Source organism: Salarias fasciatus (genome assembly GCF_902148845.1).
Source record: "Salarias fasciatus chromosome 23 unlocalized genomic scaffold, fSalaFa1.1 super_scaffold_20, whole genome shotgun sequence".
Classification (NCBI taxonomy): Eukaryota; Metazoa; Chordata; class Actinopteri; order Blenniiformes; family Blenniidae; genus Salarias; species Salarias fasciatus.
The window spans coordinates 13,603,370-13,624,260 of record NW_021941230.1 but is presented as its reverse complement, the minus strand read 5'-3'; the positions used below and the strand labels follow the sequence as shown (position 1 = coordinate 13,624,260).

The 20,891-nt window shown below is 51.8% G+C and overlaps 1 protein-coding gene across 5 annotated transcripts in view; it reads right to left on the bottom strand.

Annotated features, from left to right (window-relative positions):
- LOC115384101 (partitioning defective 3 homolog B-like) overlaps positions 1 to 20,891 on the bottom strand; it is a 99,396-nt gene that overhangs the window by 7,318 nt on the left and 71,187 nt on the right. For all 5 annotated transcript variants that reach the window (XM_030086400.1, XM_030086402.1, XM_030086403.1 and 2 more), the window contains 2 exons: positions 14,722 to 14,842; positions 2,201 to 2,277 (listed from right to left, as the gene is read on the bottom strand). In XM_030086400.1, coding sequence (XP_029942260.1) covers positions 2,201 to 2,277; positions 14,722 to 14,842 — 198 coding nt within the window. The remainder of the gene's footprint in view (positions 1 to 2,200; positions 2,278 to 14,721; positions 14,843 to 20,891) is intronic.

Here is a 20,891-nt window from a genome sequence, read left to right as displayed (position 1 = left end):
AATCCCCTCTCTCTCTCTCTCTCTCTCTCTCTCTCACACTCCAGCTTGTTGGCTGCGGGACAGCTGCCTTCAGCGCTCGGCTCCACTCCTTCCCATCCAGCGCTTTGGACGGAGGGAGACAAACTCTCGACTGCAGAAGTGGCAGATCTTGATTTAATGCAGTTGCAGATTGCAAAACAAGACCGATTTTCCAAATCTGAACCGAGGGACGTTGACTTTCCGGCCGTTGCGGGAAGAGAGGAAGTATTACGTTTCTTTAACCTTGGAGGCTCAAGAAACAACGACCTCCTTCCCAGCTTTTCACGGGGAAAACTCTGATGTGTGTTGACATGCAGATGATTAGCGACCCAGTCCTGAGTGTGCAAAAGTCTGATTTCTCCCCGAACACTTTCTGATTCTGCCATGATATCATCCCCAACCCTCGGCCTCTTACCTCTGCCTCCATATGTTCCCATCTGTGAGATGCTAAAACTCCTGCACTATCCACACACACACACACACACACACACACACACACACTCACCTCCTTCACTCCAGCTGCAGCCTCAGCCGGCTCCACACAAAAGGCAGGCCAAATGTATGCTAATGAGAGCCAGGCCAATGGTGGAGCCGCACTCATTTTGAGAGGAAATGGCTTTCAATAATGGCGGCCCCCGGGGGGATTTTGCACAAAGTTCAGCTCCACTTTGAAAAATGCATTCAATTCACTGCTGTGTCTGCTCTCTCTCCTTTTCTCCTGTTCCTGCCCTCCTCCCAGTGAAAAAAAAAAAACATTCCCGGAATATATTTGTGCCCCCCCCACACACTCCTCCTCCTCCTCCTGCTTCAGTATTTATGCTGGAGATCGTTGGGAGTTTTGGTGATTTATCTTTGCAGAAACAAGAAGACAAACATGGGAGTGCGAGCGGGGCTCTCACTCTTTCTGCCTTCCTGCCGAGGCCGGCGTCCCCAGAAGCGTGTTAAACTGTGCCATATGCATTTCAAGTGGCTCTTATCCGCCGGGTCCGGGGCCTAAAAATACTTCAAAGAGGAGATGAAGAAGAGTTAAATAACAGCGCGGGGGATTTGTGGAGGTGAGGAGCATTCTTGGTGTCTCCTCACTGATGGCTGCTGCTTCAAAACATTTACGCTGTCGATATTATTTACATAATGGGAGACGCATTAGAGGAAGAGCTGGAAAACACTGCGGCCGAACTAATGCCTTCATTATGAATTTGTTTACTTGGATCTCTTGGAAATCCGTTGCCCAACTCGCAAGACTGCAGACAGGGGACCTCCTCTGAAATGGACGGAGCCGCAAACTAAAGACCGACGAAGAAAAACGCAAAACTTTTTGAAAACGGCGCCGTTAGCATGCCGGGCCCCAAGTCGGCGCTGTGAGGCTCAAACCGGGAGCCTTTCCCTCGCGAGGCGGCACCGCTCTGACCTTCTTATGTGACAAATTGAAACGATTAGTGGATTATCGGGGAAGACGGAGACGAGTGAGCGTAAAAGACGGAGAAGTCGGGGTCTGAGCTGTCGGAGGTCGTCCAGCTCTCCTTCATCCCGCCTGTCTGCATCTGCCTCCACAGCTGGATGAGCTCTCCGTCCCTCCATCAGTCCCCCCCCCCCCCACCCCCGTGAGCCGGTGCTGATGTCTGCGCTCCCTGGTGCCTGTCATATCAGGAGGGGCAATAACCCGTGAAATGACTCCTCTCTTTTTCTCACCCTCCTCCTCCTCCTCCTCCTCTCCTCCGGTGTCCCCTCTTTTCCTCATTCCCCTCCTCTCGCTTTCCACTCCACGCTCCACTTACCTGCTGGGCCGTGAACATCGCAAATGATGGCTGTGGATGTACGTGTGCTTTAGCGTTTGACAGGGAGGCCGGTTAAACAAACATGGGGTGGGGGGGGAAATGTGCAGTTTCATTAAACCCGCGGTGGAGGTTACACATCCTCCAGAGGAGCAAACCCGCCGCCGCGCGCAGCCACGGATCCCGCCGCTCTCCTGAGAGCCGATCAGTCCTATTCCTGGGATGAGTAGACACTCCCAAGGCAAACACTCCAGATTTAATTATAAGCTCCAAAGAGGATTAGTCTGTGTGTGTGTGTGTGTGTGTGAGAGAGAGAGAGAGAGTGAGTCAGTGGGGGAGACACAAAGCGAGGGAGTGGCGAGAAGGTACCCCTTCATTTCCTGCACATAAAACACGCCGGGCGGTCTCACCTGGGCTGCGTGTGGCGTGTCCGCTCCGCGTCGTCGTAGCGACGCTCGGCTCGAGGCTCGGCTCCCCTCGGCGCCGCCTGCGAGGAGAGACGGGACAAGAGGTCTGAGTGAACCGGGTCCGCCACGCCACCCTGGACTCAGGTGGACGAGAGAAGCGGCGAGATGAGCCGCCGGCAGCAGCTGAGAACACACACACACACTCACACACACACACACACACCCCGAGGCTACATGTTTAACCTCAGCAATATTTCCGGAGCCCGACGGAAACCGAAGCGGCTGGGTGAAGTATTTAAGGCACGCGTGTTTTCACATGTGCAGCCGTGTGGTTTCAGGAGAAACTGACGGAGGAGAGAGCGGCGTGAGCAAACCACGTGTGTGTGTGTGTGTGTGTGTGTGTGTGTGCTTTATGCAAACATGTTTTTTAAAAAAAAAAAAAAAAAAAAGGCTTCCAGAGCACGTTTCAGATGTGGGCTGGATGTTTTTTTTTTACCACAAACAACAAGTAATGAGAGACTGGAGCGGTGTGCACGCTCAGAGAGATCACACTTGAACACAGTCATCAATTAACCTCAAACACACTTCTGAAGACGTCCAGAAACGAGCCGGATTCCATCCCACTTGAACCACTGCGCCGCCGTGTCAAACGCCGTCTGCTTTTCATTTCGATAAATCCAACGTTCCACCTGAGAAACGTCGGAGAACTCTTGATGTTTAGAGTCTAAAAATAACTTCTCGTTTCCTTTGAAGAAACTAGGCTCGAATAATGGAAAGCAGCAAAGTTTTAGAGCCTGAGGCAATATTTGTACTCGTATTGTGCCAAACTTCTGAGGTGTCTAAGATGATTTCATCTTCACGTGTGTTTTATTGGTGTTTCGCATCAGAAATCCCGAGAAATTAGACTTGTAATGCAATTCTGTACCAGGAGGTGGTGTAGTGAGTCACTTTGGCCAGAACTGACCAAAATACTGAGAGCGAACTTCCAATATTAACTCGTACCCACAATGCATTGCACTCTTCTTATATTTGAAGAGAATCAACAGGCTCGAGGAAAAGCTGAAAGCGAGGACACGGTGGAAGCGTCCGCTGGAAACACTCGTCCCTCAGAGGCCGGAGGCTCGGGAGGCAACACGCAGCTACAATTATCTGTAATCTGGGTTTTCAAACACAAACACGGGCTGTTTGCCCAGCGGACGTTTCTACGGTCAGACGCGCCGCGCGTCACGCACACACCAGCCCACGCTGCTCAAACACACGGACAGCAGCCATTACACACACACACACACAAATAACGCACAATAACCGACATGTACACAGAAAGCAGTGGTCACAGCTATGACACACACACACACACTCAAAGAGGCAAACAGACATTTGATCCAGGCTATCAAAGAGATACAACCCAGCGAACGCCCACGTGCGCAGTGTTTAATATCACAAACGCATCAAGAGTCTGAACGACTCCACGCAGGACCAGTCGATTGCCGTGTTTTTCATGCACGTACGAGTTCGAGCTCATTGTGCACGTCAGCGCGGCGGCGGCGGCGGCGCATTAGCAGATATCATTAGCATGTCTCTGTAATGTCGGCGCTCTAATGCGAGCCTGAACGGGAGCCAGGAAGCGAAAGCACATCAGAGCCACGTCTGGGGCCAGGCTACCACTCTGCTCACTGGAGTGGACCAGTGCGTGTGTGTGTGTGTGTGTGTGTGTGCGTGTGTGCGTGTACAGTATACTTATGCTAATATTATGCCGGTCATGAGGGATGTGTGTCTTTGTGTGCAGTTTTATTATGATGTCAAAAAGTGAGTGCTCCATCTTTGGATGTTGGAGAAGAGGCCATTATGCAAAGAGATGCATAATGTGAGGTAAAGGAGGCATTAGCCTCAGCAAGGAGCTGGGACTCAGGTGGAGGACCGTGCGTGTGCACGTGTGTGTGTGTGTGTGTGTGTGTGTGTGTGTGTGTGTGTGTGTGTGTCTGTAATACATCTTCTGAGGTCGTGACTGAAAAAAACAAGGACAATGAGAATACATGTTTGGATAAAATGAGTGAAATCTTTTGTCCATTGATTGTATTAACATAACAGCCTGCAGCCAAAGGTCTGCGAGATCCCTTTATGAGGTTCACACACGCACGCACGTACGCACGCACACACGCACACACACACACACACACACACACACACACGTCACATGGAGGCCCATTTCCCCTAAATTGGACAGTCAGCTTTAGTGCCAGATGATGTGCCTTGAAATACTACTGTGGCTGCGCGCACACACACACACACACACACACACACACACACACGTACTCGGAACACATCTTGTTCTCACCATGGCAACTGGTAAAACAGCAATATGAAATGCATCCAGGTTCGAGTGGTGGGACGTGTGAGGAGGCGGACGGCGAGCAAAGAGCGCGGAGTGTGATGAGACGCTCTTCTTCACACCGAACGCGAGATCACGTCCTCGCCCTGATCCGGGCGACGACACCAAGACCGCCGGCGAGTGAGAGTGTGTGTGCAGAAGTGCCTTCTGCAGACAAGTAGCCGACAGAAAACCAGCACTGCGCACACACACACACACACCTGACGGGGAGTTTCCTCTGCTGGCGCGTCTCGTGGTAAAAGTGTGAAGCTGAAAGACTTTGTAAATCCTGGAGTTCTTCTCATCTTCGAGTTTTTTTTTTTTCTTTCTCATCAACGGAGCGTCGCCCTCGCACAACGATCTCTTTCACAAAAAAAAGCGCATAATTGTGTCGAGTCGGTGCGATCCGCCCGCTGACAGGCGCTCTGACAGGACGGCTGGCACGTGTGCCAGCGTGAATGAGCGGAATGTCACTTTCCCATTTTTCCAAACGAGAACGCTCTGCCTCGACAGTGCCAGATGATGCGCGCTCAAAACCCTCGCGCTCGCCACTCGGCTCTGGCAGCACAGCTGTCGCATTCATCACCCGGCGTTGCCAGAGCTCAGGAAATGAATTTCTTGGAGCGGTGCGCTGTAAACTCCTAATGCTCCTTACTGTATATGCAATAAGCCTGCGGTGAGAGGCTGAGAGTCTCCGACACAATGCCTGAGCTCATTCTCCCTCCGAGGTGCTGAGATTTACTCGCTTTACGCCGCCGTCGCTTTTCAAACGGCATAATTAGCCTCCTGCACTCCATCCATCCATCCATCCATCCATCCATCATTCAGCATGCGTCCCAAAATTGTTCTATTTGAATGTACTTCATCTGAATTCCCCACCCTGTTGCCGTGGTAACCATCAAGCAACCAACACCTACTCAAAAAGGTCAAAGCGCCTCTTTCACGTTAGTCAAGTTCGACCCGCTGGCACATGTGATTAGGAAGAATTAGTGTGTGTGTGTGAGAGTGTGTGTGTCAAACAGGAGGCTCCCTTGCCCCCCCCCCAAAGTGTACACTAAACACTCCCACACCTGGACCCTGCTCACTCTGAGCTCGTTAGCAGCAGATGGCGCACACACACACACTCACGGGGACCAAAGGTGACACACACTCAGACTGGAACGCGCTCTCTTTTGGTAATGGGCCAATCTGCTGGTAATTGTCTTCATTGTTCGTGTTTGTTTAGGCCTCGGCTCTTGACCCCGCAGTGGCCTCTTTACATCTACATACAGTTGGGCTCGCCCTTCGACTGGACGCGTGTGCACGTGCGTGCACGCTCACAGTTTAATCCCTGCGATGAAAACAGGTGGAGGGGAAAAAAGACTGTTTGCCTTCTGAGATACGAAGAGTTCACTGCCTGTGTTAAACTCTCAGACCGGCGCAGACGGACAGGAAGTTGCTGCAACGCTGAGATTGTTTTTTTTTTAAGGTTTATCAGGAGTCAAACTGCTCATCAGAGCCAAACTGTGACTCTTTAAACTCCTGGAAAACAGCCCTAAATGTCTGACCAGGAGCCTGCGTGAGTGCAATCTGTTATCTCACCAATCTGCAATCACTGAAACCTGTTCCATGTGTGCCAGCCTGTGTGTGTGTGTGTGTGTGTGTGTGTGTGTGTGTGGCCGTGGCAGTGGCCATGGGGTGCTGTTTATTTACTGGGGCCGTGTCCCTGTTCCCGTCTTCCTCGGCGAGTGTGTTTGCCTCCCCACTGTTCGCTGAAATAACATCCAAATGCCCCGGCGAGGGAGCCGATGTGCACGAGAGGCAGGCTGCATTCCTGCCGCTCCAGGCTGGGATGCCCCGAGAGCAGCCTCACGAGGTGTGCAGGCTTATTTCTTTACCAAGCTGTGTGTGTGTGTGTGTGTGTGTGGGCACAGCTTGGATGTCACGCTGCAAAGCAGAATCCAACTTCTTCTCGTTCTCTCTCTATTCCGAGTGTTTCAGGTTAAACAGTCCGCCGCCTTTAAGTCCCAGATTTGCGTACGTGGCGGTCGCCGCCGCCGCCTGCAATGGAGGCTTTGATGAGTGGCGAGCCCCGCTGCAAAATGTCGCGGGGCTCGTCTGCTTGACCTTCACGTGCTTTGACGAAACTCGGGCCAACTTCGGCAGCTCCCGGCGAGCCGCGGCCGCTTCCCAGGGTCAAGGCGAGCCGGCAACAACAGTTCCTTCTCATCTGTTCTCAGGCCGACCGCCTCCACAAACTTTCCACAAAGTTCACCAAAACTAGTGTCAAACATGAGGACCGTGGGCCAAAAGCGGCCTGCAAGAAGCTCCAATCAGGACAAACCACCAAGGAAATGGTCAACATTGAAAAGAAATTTTTTTTTTTTTTTTTTTTTAAATGAATTTCATCAAAGCAGGCTGTAATTCAGAATGTGTTTGTAAAAACACCCATAATGCAACGTCTGGAAGAGTGTTGGACGGTATTCTGCCCCAGACGGTTTTTTAAAATTGATTTCTTGTGGAGACTGGAGTCAGTCTCCACTGTACATGTTTGGTTTCATGAAAATAAAGACATTTTCATCATTTTAGTCAGGTGTTCACTGCACCACAACACAGAAACACTTCAACGGGATTATATTTTATATCACAGGCTGAAACGCTTTCATTTAAAAATGTTTAGCTATGGTAGCTTCAGCAGTTGTTTTCTTCTGAGAAACAGAAGATTTTATCTATTTATGCAGCATTCAGTGTCGTTTTTAAAGTTTTTTATTGTTTCATTAAGTCAGTTCATCATTTCAAGCTGCTGTTTGAATTCAAACCAGCTCAAAAAAAAAAACAACTAGTGGTGAAAAGCGGTACTGCAGGACCACACAAGCGGAAGCGTTTCTGCTGATTGTTAATGTGAATTTTTAAAATTCAAGTGTTTTTTTGGAACACATCAGCTTCAAAACCTGATAGTAAACTATTTAATTCAATTAGGAGCTTCAAAAACATCCCGTCACTCTTCAGAGGGTTCAGTTTGCGTCGGTTTAGCAGCAGTATGTCTTCGATCTGATCTCTACACTAAAGAATTGGAACCGGCAGCTTCCCTGCGAGTCGTCCTCCCTCCCTCCGCTGGATTCAGCTCCCGCTCATGTCTGCAGCCTCGCAGCCTTTTGGCCCAGAAGGTCTCTCTGCCTCCGAGCTCACCGCTGGCGTTGTTTTTACTTCCTGAAGTACCGACAACAGAGAAACGTCCACATTTGTCAAACATAGAGTTTCGTTTCTCGTGTGAGGAAGCGGTTTATGAAATCTTTCAGCCTCTTTGTTTGTGGGCAGTGATTATGAATATGTTCAGTAACTGTCTAAGAGTTTTTTACACCCAATTAATCTGATTTTTACGACCTTTTAAACAATCCTCAATCAATCAGGCTGCTGTAAACAGATGTGGCAGAACCAAATCGATGCCAGGCCTTTTGATCTGTACGCTCGCCGCCTCAGATGTGACCCCTCAAACTGTCCCACAGGCCTCCTAAAGCCCGAAGAGCACTCTGTTTTGCATTTTTTTGCCGTTTCGTCATCGAACCCCGGTGAGTAAAGGCCAATAAAACGGCTGAATTTATGCAAATGACACAGAAATTAGAATATAATGACTTAATTAAAAGTAAAGGTTGGATATTTCCTGTGTTTGTTTTGGGACCGTCGTACTCCCGTAACCCGAAAACAACCAAACGAAGACACGCCTGACCCTGTCCAAAACTCTTCTTCCACCCAAACAGGCGCGGCGAAGCGCTTTGAAGAGAAAGAAGGCACAAGTAAAGAGGAGAGCGGGAGATTTCTATCAACCTGCAGACAGATCACACTCTGCAGTTTGCCCGGAGGCCACAGACAAGCTGTGGGGATAAAGACAGACACCAAATAAGTCCCCGAAGGCCTTTGTTGGCCCAGATGGAGAGGAGGGAGAGGAGGAAGGGGGGGGGTGAGGAAAAAGAAAAAAAAAAAAAACGCCGCTCGCCGCGCAGCATTGGAATGAAGCGACTTAAAACAAAAGCGAAGCGAGAGGCAGAGAACGCAGAGCCTCGGGGATGAGCTGAGAGACAAGGACAGAGAGGAGGAGTCCGTGGACGGAATCGCTCATCGTGACTTTGCAGAGAGAAAAGAGAGAGAGAAAGGTGTGGAACGTGCGCGTGAAAAACTCTTGATAGCAGTCGGTGGAAACATAATGCCGAGAAGAGATGTTCGCTCTTGTCTCGGTCTCCCAGGAGGACGAGCAGGAGTTCAGCCGCGCACGAGTTCCAGGAGGGCGGAGGAAGAGGAAGAGGAGGAAGAAGAGCAGCAGCAGCAGCAGCAGCTCAGGTGAATGAAATGATCCGTCAAAACGAAAACAGATCCACCACCAAATGACGGCGACACACACAACCTGCAATCTGCAACACTGTACGAGCAAAGCGGCGGAAACCGCTTCACCGCTGAAATACACCAAAATAACCGTTAAATCCAGTTTATTTCCATTTTTCTTCGCTGTGATGCAGATTATGTTTTAAATAAAGTCCAAAAAATGACTGCAAACTCAACGTGAGGCCAGTTTTAGTGATAAAAAAACAGTGAAACGCCCAATAAAACACGAAAAACATGCATAGCCGCTGCATTTTGCAGCCTTCAGCATGCATTCTGTAAAAAACATGACACTTGCGGTTCGGTTTTGGTCCACAGGCCTAACCTGCCTGGTCCAGTCAACACCTAAAATCAAAATCATATAAAAGGAGATGAAGAGAAAGACTCAGAACAGCTGTGAACTGCTGCATCTTTCCATTTTCCTGCACCTGAAGGGAAACAGAGTCATTGCGGCTCCCGTTGTCCCTCAGCAGCTTCAGTATTCACTCATTTGGTAGGAATCATTTCTGACCTCAAGACGAAAAAAGAAAAAACATCAATAGACAAATAGCAAGAAGATAATTCCAGTTGTTTCAACAGGGAATCGATGCGTCCTCCAGGACATTCACACTCCAGCCTTCCCCGCTAATGTGGTTCGTTCCAGAACATTTCGAGGCGTGAGCGCGAGAAGCAATCATCACATTTGCATGATGAAATATGGAATTATCTCACCTCACTGGACCAGAATGAAAAAAAAAAAAACATCTCACAGGACTGAATCCTGGCCTAAATGGCTTGTAAATACGGACAATCTCTGCATCGGGACTCTCGCTTTATAATTATCACCTCGACCCTTCCATTAGAACGGAGGCCCGACTCCCCTCCCGCCATTCTCCTCCTCTGTCATTTCCCCGCCGCTCCCCGCTCTCCGGCGGCGGCCCGCGGCGGCTCGCTCGGGGTTATTCTGAGGTGCCTGATCCAAACACTCCCTTGTGGTGGAGAGTGTGTAATTTTACAGGCCGGAGCGAAGCTCAGCCCCGGTTCTCAGACCCGGGACCGACGGGCGGCCTGTAATCAGCACCACTGCTGCATGAGGCCAGTGTGAGTGTGTGTGTGTGTGTGTGTTTTATGCATTAAAAGGGGAACAAGCCTGAGCTCAGAGGGGGTTGAGAAGAAACAGGATCCGGAGACGGCGTTTCTTGTAATTACAGAATTTGGGGATTTTCCTGAAAAAGGGGTTTCGATGTGTGAAGCGGCGACGTGGATTCGACTGGAGCCTCCTGCCGAGACGGGAACTCTGGAAACGGCTGCAGTCGGACAAAACCCACGTCTGCAGCCCTTTGTGTGCGTTTTAATGTGTTAGTGGTGTGTTACCTCGTAAAGTTTAGTCATAAAATGTGTTTGAGGGAGTGTGCGCTGTGCATATTATGGCTCTATTTTGGTGTCTTCATGTTTCACTGGTGTTTATGGAAACATACGGACAGAAAAAAAAACTAGAGTTTCTCTGTGGAAAGTCAGCAAGTCGACGATGTGTTTTAAAGTTCGACCACGGTTAGTAACGGCGGTTCGTTTCATCCCACACAGACGCTCGAACAGCGACGCGTGGCATGTATGTGTACTTATACAACTGCCTCTGTTACTGCTTTGAGTGTGTAAATATGAACAATGATGCATTTATGAATGGTTCTTAGACTGGTTTTTTGGGAAAAGGTGCGAAAAAGACTCGGGTAAGAAATTAAAACTCCCAAGCTATCTCTGCATTTTTGAAATTTCATTTGATAAACATACCCGGAACAGAACACCTGGAATGGAAACAAAGAAAAAGAAGTGTAGTGGAAGCCGAAGCCTCCTGTCGGAGGGAATTTCTGGCTTCGTTCTCTTTCTCTCTCGTGTTAAATCAAACTAAAATCACTCAGAAGTGACACGCAGGTGATTTTCTTGGATGTATTTTTAATAGGCTTGAAAGGGAGGGCGCTGTGAGGGGGCGTGCTCATGAATGTGTCTGACTGACAGGCGAGCCGGCGGGAGGGCAGAGGCACAATATCCTGCAGGCTGCGGCCGGCGAGCCGAGGAACAACCCAGTCCGGAAGATTGTTTTTAGCATTAGAGCGAGCTAATAATGTGAGAAGACTCGTCCAGTGCCTACGAGTAGGAATGCAACAATATCACTTTTATAAAAGATGAGTACGAAGCATGAAAGCAGATCGATTTGCAGCTCCTGCCTGTAAAACCGTCTTTCGCCACCAGGTGGTGTCGTGAGCAGTTCCAAAGACTCACCAGGTTTCAGCACAAGCTAATCTCGTGAGGCGACACGGTAAACTCAAACTGTGGAAAAGCTTTTGGAGCCGACTCGGCTCATTCTGCTGTTTGGCCGTGAGCCAGCGCCGCCATCAGCCGATGACACCGCCGCCATGTTTACTGCTGGATCCCAAATGAAATGTTCTGACTGGCTGCAGGCCAAAGCGTATGCAGGCAGCGGCGCTGGGAGTGGTTCACGTACCGGAGGAGGCTAAATGTCACGCTGTATTTTGGCGGGAGGGTTTTCTTTTCTTCAAAAGATCCAGGGAAGCTTGTAGGTAATAATTTGATGAACGACATGAACACAGAGCTGGCTGGAGACGCAGGCTGACTCGTCCCGGTCCGTCCCGTCAGTGTGGTGTGTGAGCCGGAGAGGCCCGCACACACGCTCAGGAGTGTGCGATCGTCACGTGTTGGGAAACCGTTACCGTCTGGGCTTCGCAACTTCGCTCGCAATGAGTGTGTATTCATGAGACAGTGGGTGCAGAGGACCGGTGGGGGCTGCAGCCGGTGGGCACCGAGCGCCACACACAGATCACCAACCAGTGTGAGTGTGTGTGTGTGTGTGCAGAAGCCATCTATCACCGTGACAGGCCGGTGTGTGTTTACTTAATGATGTGGGGGTTTATTTATGAAGTGATGGCCGACGTGTGGAGAGAGAGAGAGAGAAGTGGGGGGGGGGGTATGGGGAGGATTGAGACAGCCTGAGGATGTGACATTAAAATATCATCAAGGTGATGGATGTCCACACACACGACATTAGAGAGAAGTACAAAAAACAGCTGCGCAACGGATGACAAGTCGTATCTGGACTTGTGAGAGTGTGTGTGCGCGCGTGTGTGTGTGTGTGTGTTCCTCTGACTCCTGTGTTCATTAAGGTGTCACATGTGCTGCCACTGTTGTTTACGATTCACAGGGTAATGAGTTGAAGATAAGATGCATGAGTTTACTTGTGTGTGTGCGCGCGTGTGTGTGTGTGTGTGTGTGTTGGTCCTATACGGTGTAGCCGTGTGTGTCTGGCTCATTGTGGCCGGCTGTGTCACACACACCCGGTCTGACCTGAAGCCTGATTTACATGATAAAAAAACGCGGCGTGCGCGTGCAGGGCGGACCACCGGGGAGGACGGAGTGTGTGTGGAGCTTCTGGAGGCGCGGCGGCGTCGCGGCTGTGGTCAGCTGGCCGTTACGCTCAGATGACAGTCATGAAAACGCCGCTGAGGATGCTGGGTAACGAACAAAGCCGTCAGAAGTTTCCGTCTAATCCTCACTTGAATCGTTGAGACTGAACACGGTGACGAGGCCGTCGGCTCCCGGAAGGCCGTCGGACCGGGACGACGTCCCCCTTCAGGACGAGCTGGACTCGCACCGGCGTCTCCTGTCAGGAGACCTTCCCCGCTCGTCCCGGAGAACAAAAGAAGTCTCGAAAAAGAAACTTCTGCGGCTTAATTGGCCGTCGAGACGTCCCGGCCGGCCTGTCATTAGCATATAAAGAAAGCGAGCGGGACAGTGTGATTGGCATAATTACAAGTGTGACCTATCCAGTGGCAGGAACATGGAGGACGGGGCAAATTAGAGACGGGGAGACCGCCGAGGACCGAGACTCCCACACCCCGGCGGAGACCGGCACCTCCAGACGACCGCTGGGGGAGTAAATAGAGACGTGAAGTATCGCAGCCAGCCTTTCATCCCTGCTTCTGTTTACGTCGGCTCAGGTTAGCGCGTTACCCACGATCCCTCTCTGCTCAGGAGAGCCGCCGCAGACACACTCATCGTCTCTTTCAAAGCCGCTGGCGGGAGGAGAATGGAGCCCGTGGCCTTGTGTGGAGAGCGCAGGAAGAAAAGAAGCGAGAGCTTTTTTAAACATCCCAGGCGACTGAAAAGAGCGAGAGTAAAAGAGCAGCGCGGCGGCGGCGAAAAGGCTGATCAAACAAGGACGAGGTGAGCGAGCGAGCGCGCCGGCGCTGCGTTCAAGTGCTCGAATACGACGCCGAGAGAGACGACGGGTGAATTCAATCTCATTGGCTTCATCAGGAGCCTCGGCAGGAACAGGACGACACACGATCACCATTAAAACGTCATTTAAAGGCTGAACGCCGTCATTTTGGTCTCATGGAGACGCCGCTGATCCAGGATCAGCTCACCCGTGATGAGCCTAGTCTGAGTTCACCAGAAAACCAGGCGAACTCGACGGTGAGAGTTTTCCCCCCCGACAGATCACGTCTCGGTTGGTTTCTTTTCTCCACGTTGAAGTTGAAATGTGTGGAGATTCACACTCTTGCTATATGTTAACAACACCATCTATTATCGCCTTCTTCTCTTTTTATAAACTCTGTCCAACTTCCCCATGTTTCACTGTCTCCGTGTTTCTTCTTGCACAGTGTGTGTGTGTGTGTGTGTGTGTGTGTGTTAGTGCGCCGTCGTGAGCGGAGTGTTTCATTATCGGGCTCCTCGGGGGAGGAACCCACGCTGGGTTTCACCGCGCGCTGCGGCCGTCTGTTTTTTTGGACGGAGACTCGCGATGCGATCAGAGGCGGCGCCCGGCGCTCGCTGCGCTTTAATTGCATCAGACTCTCGGTTACCGACCGAGCGGCGGCGGAGCCCGGGCGCAGACGGGCGCCGCGCGGGGACCTGCGATGAGTGGCAAAGCCCGTCTGGGGCCTCGAACACGGCGGCCGCGGCGCGTGTCGGCGAGCGGCTAATGAAGGCTGGTTCGCGGAGCTTCGCTGCTCAATGAACACGCGGCGCCATAAGCGAGGGAAGCGAGCGCAAGCGGAGAGGCAGGTGAAACACCTGCCGAGCGGGGAGCGGCTTTCCCAGAAGCCTCTGCCTCTGTCTTTGCGCAGTTGATGAAAAATAAATCTGGCTGGGAGGAAATGCCTCGGCAAATATCTGCGCGGAGACTCGGCTGTTTTGATTTGGATCAAAGTGTGATTTTCTGCATCTTTGAGCTCGCCATTAGAGAAGATCCGCCGTTAAAGCGGGTGATGAATGGCGATCGATCGCCGCGGAGAGTTCGGGAAGGCAAATGAAATGATTCCTCGGGCCGGATCGATGCGGGTTCAGAGGCGTTCGGCGGCGGCGGCCCGGCCGGGCTGCTTCTGCTTCTGCTGGAGCCAAAACCAGAGAGGAGGCGAAGACACAGGAGCGAAGGATGGAAGGAACGAGATAAAGCGGCGGCGCAGCGCTGGAGGAAAGGGTGGGTGGATGGAAATGTCACCGGTCTAATAGATCTCTCCATAAACTAAATGAGTAGGAGAGCAGGCACCACCTCGACGGCTCCCAGCGCCTGGAAATGTTAACAAGAGAGCCGAAAATAGCGGCGGAAACGTACAAGCGAGAGAGGAGAGGAGAGGAGAGCGGCACACGAGACGCTTCGCTCTGACATTTCGGTCCTTTAAGCCGCCGTCTGCTCCGGCTCCCACAGGCCGCCCGTGCGTCTTTGGTCTTTTCAGATTGTCTGGGACGTGTGTGTGTGTGTGTGTGTGTGTGTGTGTGTGTGTGTGTGGAGGACGGCGTGCACACTCACCCGGTGGGGGTCGTGCTCCAGGAAGCGGCGGCGCGCCGCGTCCAGCTCGTCGTAGCCCGGCGCCGCCCGGGCCTGCTGCTGCTGCTGCTGCTCCCGCCGCGGCGCCTGGACCCGCTGGTCACTGCGGGGAGACAGAGAGAGAGAGAGAGAGAGAGAGAGAGCGAGAGAGAGAGAGAGGACGCTTCGTCAGGACAGAGACGAAGACGCAGAGACGAGACTCAGACGAACTGAAGAGGAGGAGGAGTGACACAGCAGGCAGGTGGAACACGGCGCTTTGACTGTGAACTTTTGTTCAATCCGCCGCCGCTCTTTGGCTCGGCGATGACAACCCCTGACACCTTGACGGCGGCGGCGGCGGCGCCCTGACAGGCAGACAGATAATATCCACAAAGCGCCGCCTGTGAGAAGGCATCAGCGCCTTCCACTGAACTCTCCCCGGCCGACGAGGCGGAGGGAGGAAAAAAGCCCGACGCTTGACGGACGCGTCTTTTCTTCTGGGGCTCTTCATCGCGTCTGGACGGACGCACCGACACCCCGAGGGCGGCGGCGCCGCGCTCGACCTCCGCACAAAGTAACCGCAAGGTGAAAATGAAAAAAAAAAAAAAAAAAAAAAAAACAGAGGTGAGAGAGAGAAGAAGAGATAAGAGAGAGGACAGAATGGGGACGGAACGTAAAGAGAAGCATCATCATGCTCACTGGACCTTCCTGTTAGATAAGCGACACACAAACAGGGAACCACACACACACACACACACACAAACACACACACACGGCAAAACAGGGCAAACAGCTCACGCCTGAGCGAGCACAATCCTTCAGAGTGCTGAAGACACAGTGCTGCTGTTTATCTGTGTCTGCAGAGGAAGCTGCTATCTAATACCGACACTGATATGACGCTTCGTCCACAGAGGACCCAAACGGGGGGAACCGTCCTCACGCCGCGACCCGCAGCCAGGCGTCGGCCGGACGCAGAGCTGAGGCGACCCCGCGCAGAGGCTGACAAACACCGTGTGCCAACAAGAAAAAAAGCTGAAATTTCATTAATGCGCTCGACGATCTGCAGGTTTATGTAGAGACGCACAGAGCGGAGCTTTCCTCCAGGAGATCCAACGGTTTCCGCTGGCCGAGTCTCGGCCGACGCCCGAGAAGCGGCGGCGTCGCCGTGAGACGTGTCTGCTTTATGAAGACGGATCTGCGCGGCAGCGTGAGGCCCGGCGTGGCGCTGATTGTTGCTCCTTCACTCCGGTTTAACGGCTGGTTTCAAGGCGCAGCTAATCAATACTAATCTCCGTTTCCCCGCACGAGCGCCGCGTCCCGCGGACAACTTCCCTATTAAGATATTCACACTTAATCTCTTGTATTATTTATTTATCCACTTGCTTTTTATTGCTAACCCTCTACCGCCCCCCACCCCCCACTCCTCGCAAACAAGCAGACAGGCCCTCGGAGAAGACGAGCAGCAGAAGAAGTTGCAGGGTTTCGTTTTCCTGCCACCCGTCTTGGAGCGATCCCATTAGCCAATCCCAGGGCCCGTAATTAGGCCTGCCACTTTGATTGAGCGTGCGTGTCGCTCTCCGAATGAAACAACGCTGTAATTATCTCATTATGCCGCGGCCTCCATCACTGACGACGCCAAATATTATCATATTAATGGCTGAAGGCGCCAGCCGACGCCGGATGAGACGTGAAAACGCATCGTTTTTTGTGTTTTTGTCTCCAAAGAAATACAGAAAACAGACGTTTCTCATTGAAAAACCCCCATTTCAATCAGATCTGAGAGCGTGAGACGACGCAGGTTGATCTGACAGTGAAGTGAGGGAAGACCGGAGGAGGAGGAGGAGGAGGAGGAGGAGGCAGATGGAGGGAGAAGACGAGGGGAAATGAAAGACGCGTCGGGAGACAGAATGAGAGCAGAAAGCAAACGGCAACAAAACGGGAGAAGACTGGAAACTTGGAGAAGAGTGAAAGAAGGAGCCGGAGAACAGAACAGAACTGCGTGGGAGAGAGAGTGTGTGAGGAAAGCATCCTGCGGTGTGAGGGCAGACTAATTAGGAAGTGTGCGCCGCCGCCGCCGCCGGCTCTGGCCACCTCGTCTTGCTGCGGCCGGCTGATTCAAACACAACACGCTGGGGGGAAGCGCTCGCTCAGGCAGCTTTTCCTTTTGCTGCTTGCACGCTGGAGGTAAGCACACATCAAAGTGCACGGTCAATGTTTGGTTTCCCCGCGCAGACAACTGAAAAACAGCGAGCTTCTTACTGCTGCACCCCCCCCCCCCCCCCACAAAAAAAAAAAACAAAGGAAGAAAGAGGTTGATCCTGCAGCAGGTCAGCAGGATCCTTCAGTCCTGGACTGAATATAACACGAAGGCCCCAAAACACGACAACACCAAGACTTTGCGTCATTTGCAGCCGATCGTTGTTTGCAATTCTATTTTACGCCACAAGGTGGTGTCAGGAGTTAATGTAGCGCTGATATCAACAAGAGAAGAAGTAGAAGATTATCAAACAATAAATCTGAATGAATATTTGTTCTGCTACTCAGAAAATAAAAGTTTTCAAGCATTACAAATTCATCAAAATCATAGAAGTTACTTTGCTTCGGGACATTTTGATAAAACAGAAACTAAACCATCAGCTGTGTGTTGAATGTGAAGTTATTAGACGACTTCATTAACTTCTGAGTCTCCATCAAACCGAAGTTCGACCTAAAGCAGGTGATTTTCTGACCTTTCAGAACCAAAGGCTTCAGATTCCATCAAACCCAGAGAAATCCCTCCTCCACACTTCAGAAATCCCCCGATCTGAGCCGCCGCCGCCGCCGCCTACGTCTGAGCGGCTGTCAATCCCCGAGCTGAACTCGACCCGACGAGCCCCGAGCCGCACGGCGGCCCATGACTCAGCACGTCTGTTCTCGGCAGCCTGCAGACGCTGTGGACAGAAGAAGAGCTGCGAGAAGAAGCGTTCTAACTGCTCCGACCGAGCAGCGAGGAAAGGCGCTTTCAAGGAGCCCAGGACAAAAAAAAAAAAAAAACAGCTTAATATGGAGTCGAGGCTAATGATGTGCTGTTTTCTCCTCGGGCTCCAGCTGCCTGACTGTGAAATCCCGGGCAGAAAACAGGATGATGTGTTTTCTCTGCGCGATACGGGGAGCGTCTTTCCACTGAACCACCGACACCCAATAAATCCTCGACCGAAAATACCGTGTTGCATCTTTTGGAAAGTATTTCAACAATTAGTCAGGCCTGTCCGGAGCCATTAAAGCGCCGGACCCTGTCGGTGTCAGCCAGACTTAGAGGCATGTAATCCTGGTGCCACGGTTCGAACCCGGGAAAGGCGCTCACAGATGTGCCGCTTCTTCCTCGCCCTTTTCTTCCTTTTTTTTCCCCCCTCCGTTTCACAGTCGTGCTCCTCCGGCCTCCCTCTCCTTTCATCTGGTCTCTCTTGTTTCTTGCTCCGGCTACAAAGCCCGCCTCCCCGCTAATAAAATTTGACAAGCATAGCTAACCTTTTTTCTCCACAGGTCAGCCTCCGGCGCGCCTCTAATCGAATGTGACGCTCATCACGCCGCACACCTGCCATCCGAGGCCTAATGAAAATGTCCGACAGTAAATTAGGCCGACAGTGCTGGAAGTCCAGAGTTGAGGGCCTTGACAGGAAGCCGAGGGGGGAGGAGTGGGGGGGGCGTTATGCAAATACACACCGTCACCCTTAAAAACAACACGCAGGAGTCTATATTAGCTAAAGGATTTCACACCGCCTTTTTTTTTTTTTTTTTTCTTTTATTCGGCGTCATTAAAAACGAAGCGGCTGCAGAACAGACCCGGCGTTCCTCGCAGAACCATCAGGAAGGCGGACGCCTCTTTACTTTCCCTCAGCTCTCCCGTAAATCTCGGCGGACCACACAGAGAATAGTTGCTAGGTTACGCCGGGCTTCCTCGCAGAAATATTACATGTGGGTGGCACCGTGTGTCTATTCCTGCCCGTGTGTGTGCGCGTGCGTGCGTGTGTGAATGGGAGGCGAGGAGGTTCCGACCTCGTGGCGAGCCGCATGTGTTTAAACAGATGCACAGACTTTGTGAATGAGCGTCCTCGTCCAAGCCACAGGTGGCGGAGTGAGGCGCAGAGAAGAGGAGAAGCCAGCCAGCGTGGAGGGTGTGAATCGTGTCAACGGGGTCAGAGAGAAGAAAAAGGAAGAAAAAAAAAAAAAAAAAAGTCCTGCCTAATACGCCCGACCCTGGAATCAGCTGTGAATTTTGTTGAAAACCTGATGAGCCCCGCACGCCGCCGCTGTTCTGGTGAATTCGAGGCTGTTCAGAACGTTCTGCAGCCGCTGCGCCGGGCTGCCCGCCGCACTGCCCGCTCCTAAATCCCCTGTTCAGACCCCCGCGTCGCTCCTCCACCTTGTTTGCTCTTGCGTTGTTATCGACTGTCGTCTTTTGTAGTTGGCGATCGTGGAGCTGGTCTGGTCTGATCCGATCCGACAAGCTGCCGTTTTTAAAACGTTGGGGGTGAACGTGGCGGGCTGGCGGCGGCGGCGGCGGCGGCGGCGGCAGTGTGGAGGAACACGACCAGCGGATCAATTCTCTCTTCATTTTTGGGGTGTTTTCTCTTCATAACACGAGATTTCAATGAGGAGGAGACCTGGGGGCGGAATCCATCAGAAAACACCTTGAGATGCTGAGGGATTACCCATAAGACTTTGTGCTCTTGTGGTAGCTTATTGAGAAAAACTGGAAGCTCTTGATATTGGTGCCTGTGTTTACTAACTGCAACTCTTCGTTAATGTCTGTTTTTGTTCTTTTCTTTTCTCTTCTGTAAATATCCTCCAGTTGTATTCGAACGTATATGTCAATTCGTGGAACAGCAACACGGTCAGGCTGCTGGAGGAGGAGCTACGCTGCATCGATCTAATTTGATTAGAAACATTTAATTTAGCATGTTTTTCCAAAACAAAACAAAAAAATGAAGAGTGAAATCCCACCACGGTCTGGTAAACCAATAACGGATGGATTATATGATTATGAAACATGTGCAGATCCTTCAACAACTTTATGAGATATTCGTCTTTTTGTCTCCACTCATCATGCTAATGCTAAATGCTGTGTGTGTGTGTGTGTGTGTGTGTGTGTGTGTGTGGGGACGGTTTAACGCTGCGGCGGCGGCAGCAGCAGTGTGTGAGGCAGAAAAGCTCCCGGTAATGAAGTAGCCAGCGCCAGTGGATGAGAGCTAAAGTGGTCTAACAGATCTGTCAGCCTGCTCGACTGTGGCTAATTATCCCTCCTCCTCCTCTTTTGTCTGCATCCTCTCCTCTGTCACTTCTTCTTCTTCTTCTTCTTCTTCCCTCCGCGCCGGCTGCGGCTCCGCTTCCCGCTCTCTTCTCGCCGCTTCCTCTCGTCTCTCCTCCCGCCGTCTGTCGCTTGCCTCCGTCTCCATCTGCCCGCTCTCCTCGTCCAGCCTCCCCTTCCTTCTTCTCTGGATCCTCTCGTCTTCCGGATCAGACCGGCCGTCTGCGGCTCAGGCTTTCATTTGCAAGTCAATCGCGGGTTTTCTGTCTGAGAGTTTAAGTTGAGGGAAGTTTTAATGCGGCGGGCATTATTCCATTTGGGAAGCGATACATTTGCATGTGAAGCCTCTTCAGAGTTCCTCCTGTCGGCTCTCAAACGGCCCTCACAGCCTCTGTCTCGCGAGGCTGCGCGCCGGCGACCGGCTGGAATAACCGTTTAACGTGATCGATAACCGGCGGACGACAGGAGCAGTCCCGACCCGAACGCTGCGCGCACGCTGAAACAACGGAGAGGACGAGAGCGGCATGAATCATGCATGCCGCTGGCGCGCGCGCGCGCGCGCGTGTGTGTGTGTGCGTGCGTGCGCATGCGGCGCGAGGGCGGAACCGCGGCGTGAGCGAGCGGCCATGTTTAATGCATCATCCTGTTTGGCAGAGCATGAATGCAGATATGAGGAAACACTCTCTCACTCATGCCAGGCGGGTCACGGTCGCTGACCTTGTGTGTGTGTGTACACACACACACACACACACACACACACACACAGTTGGCTTCGTGTATCTACACATGCAAATGTTCCACACACACACACACACTGGAAAAACAGAGAAACGCACAGAAGTAGCCGTGAGCTGAAATCAAGACGGCGGCGGCAGCTGAATGCTAA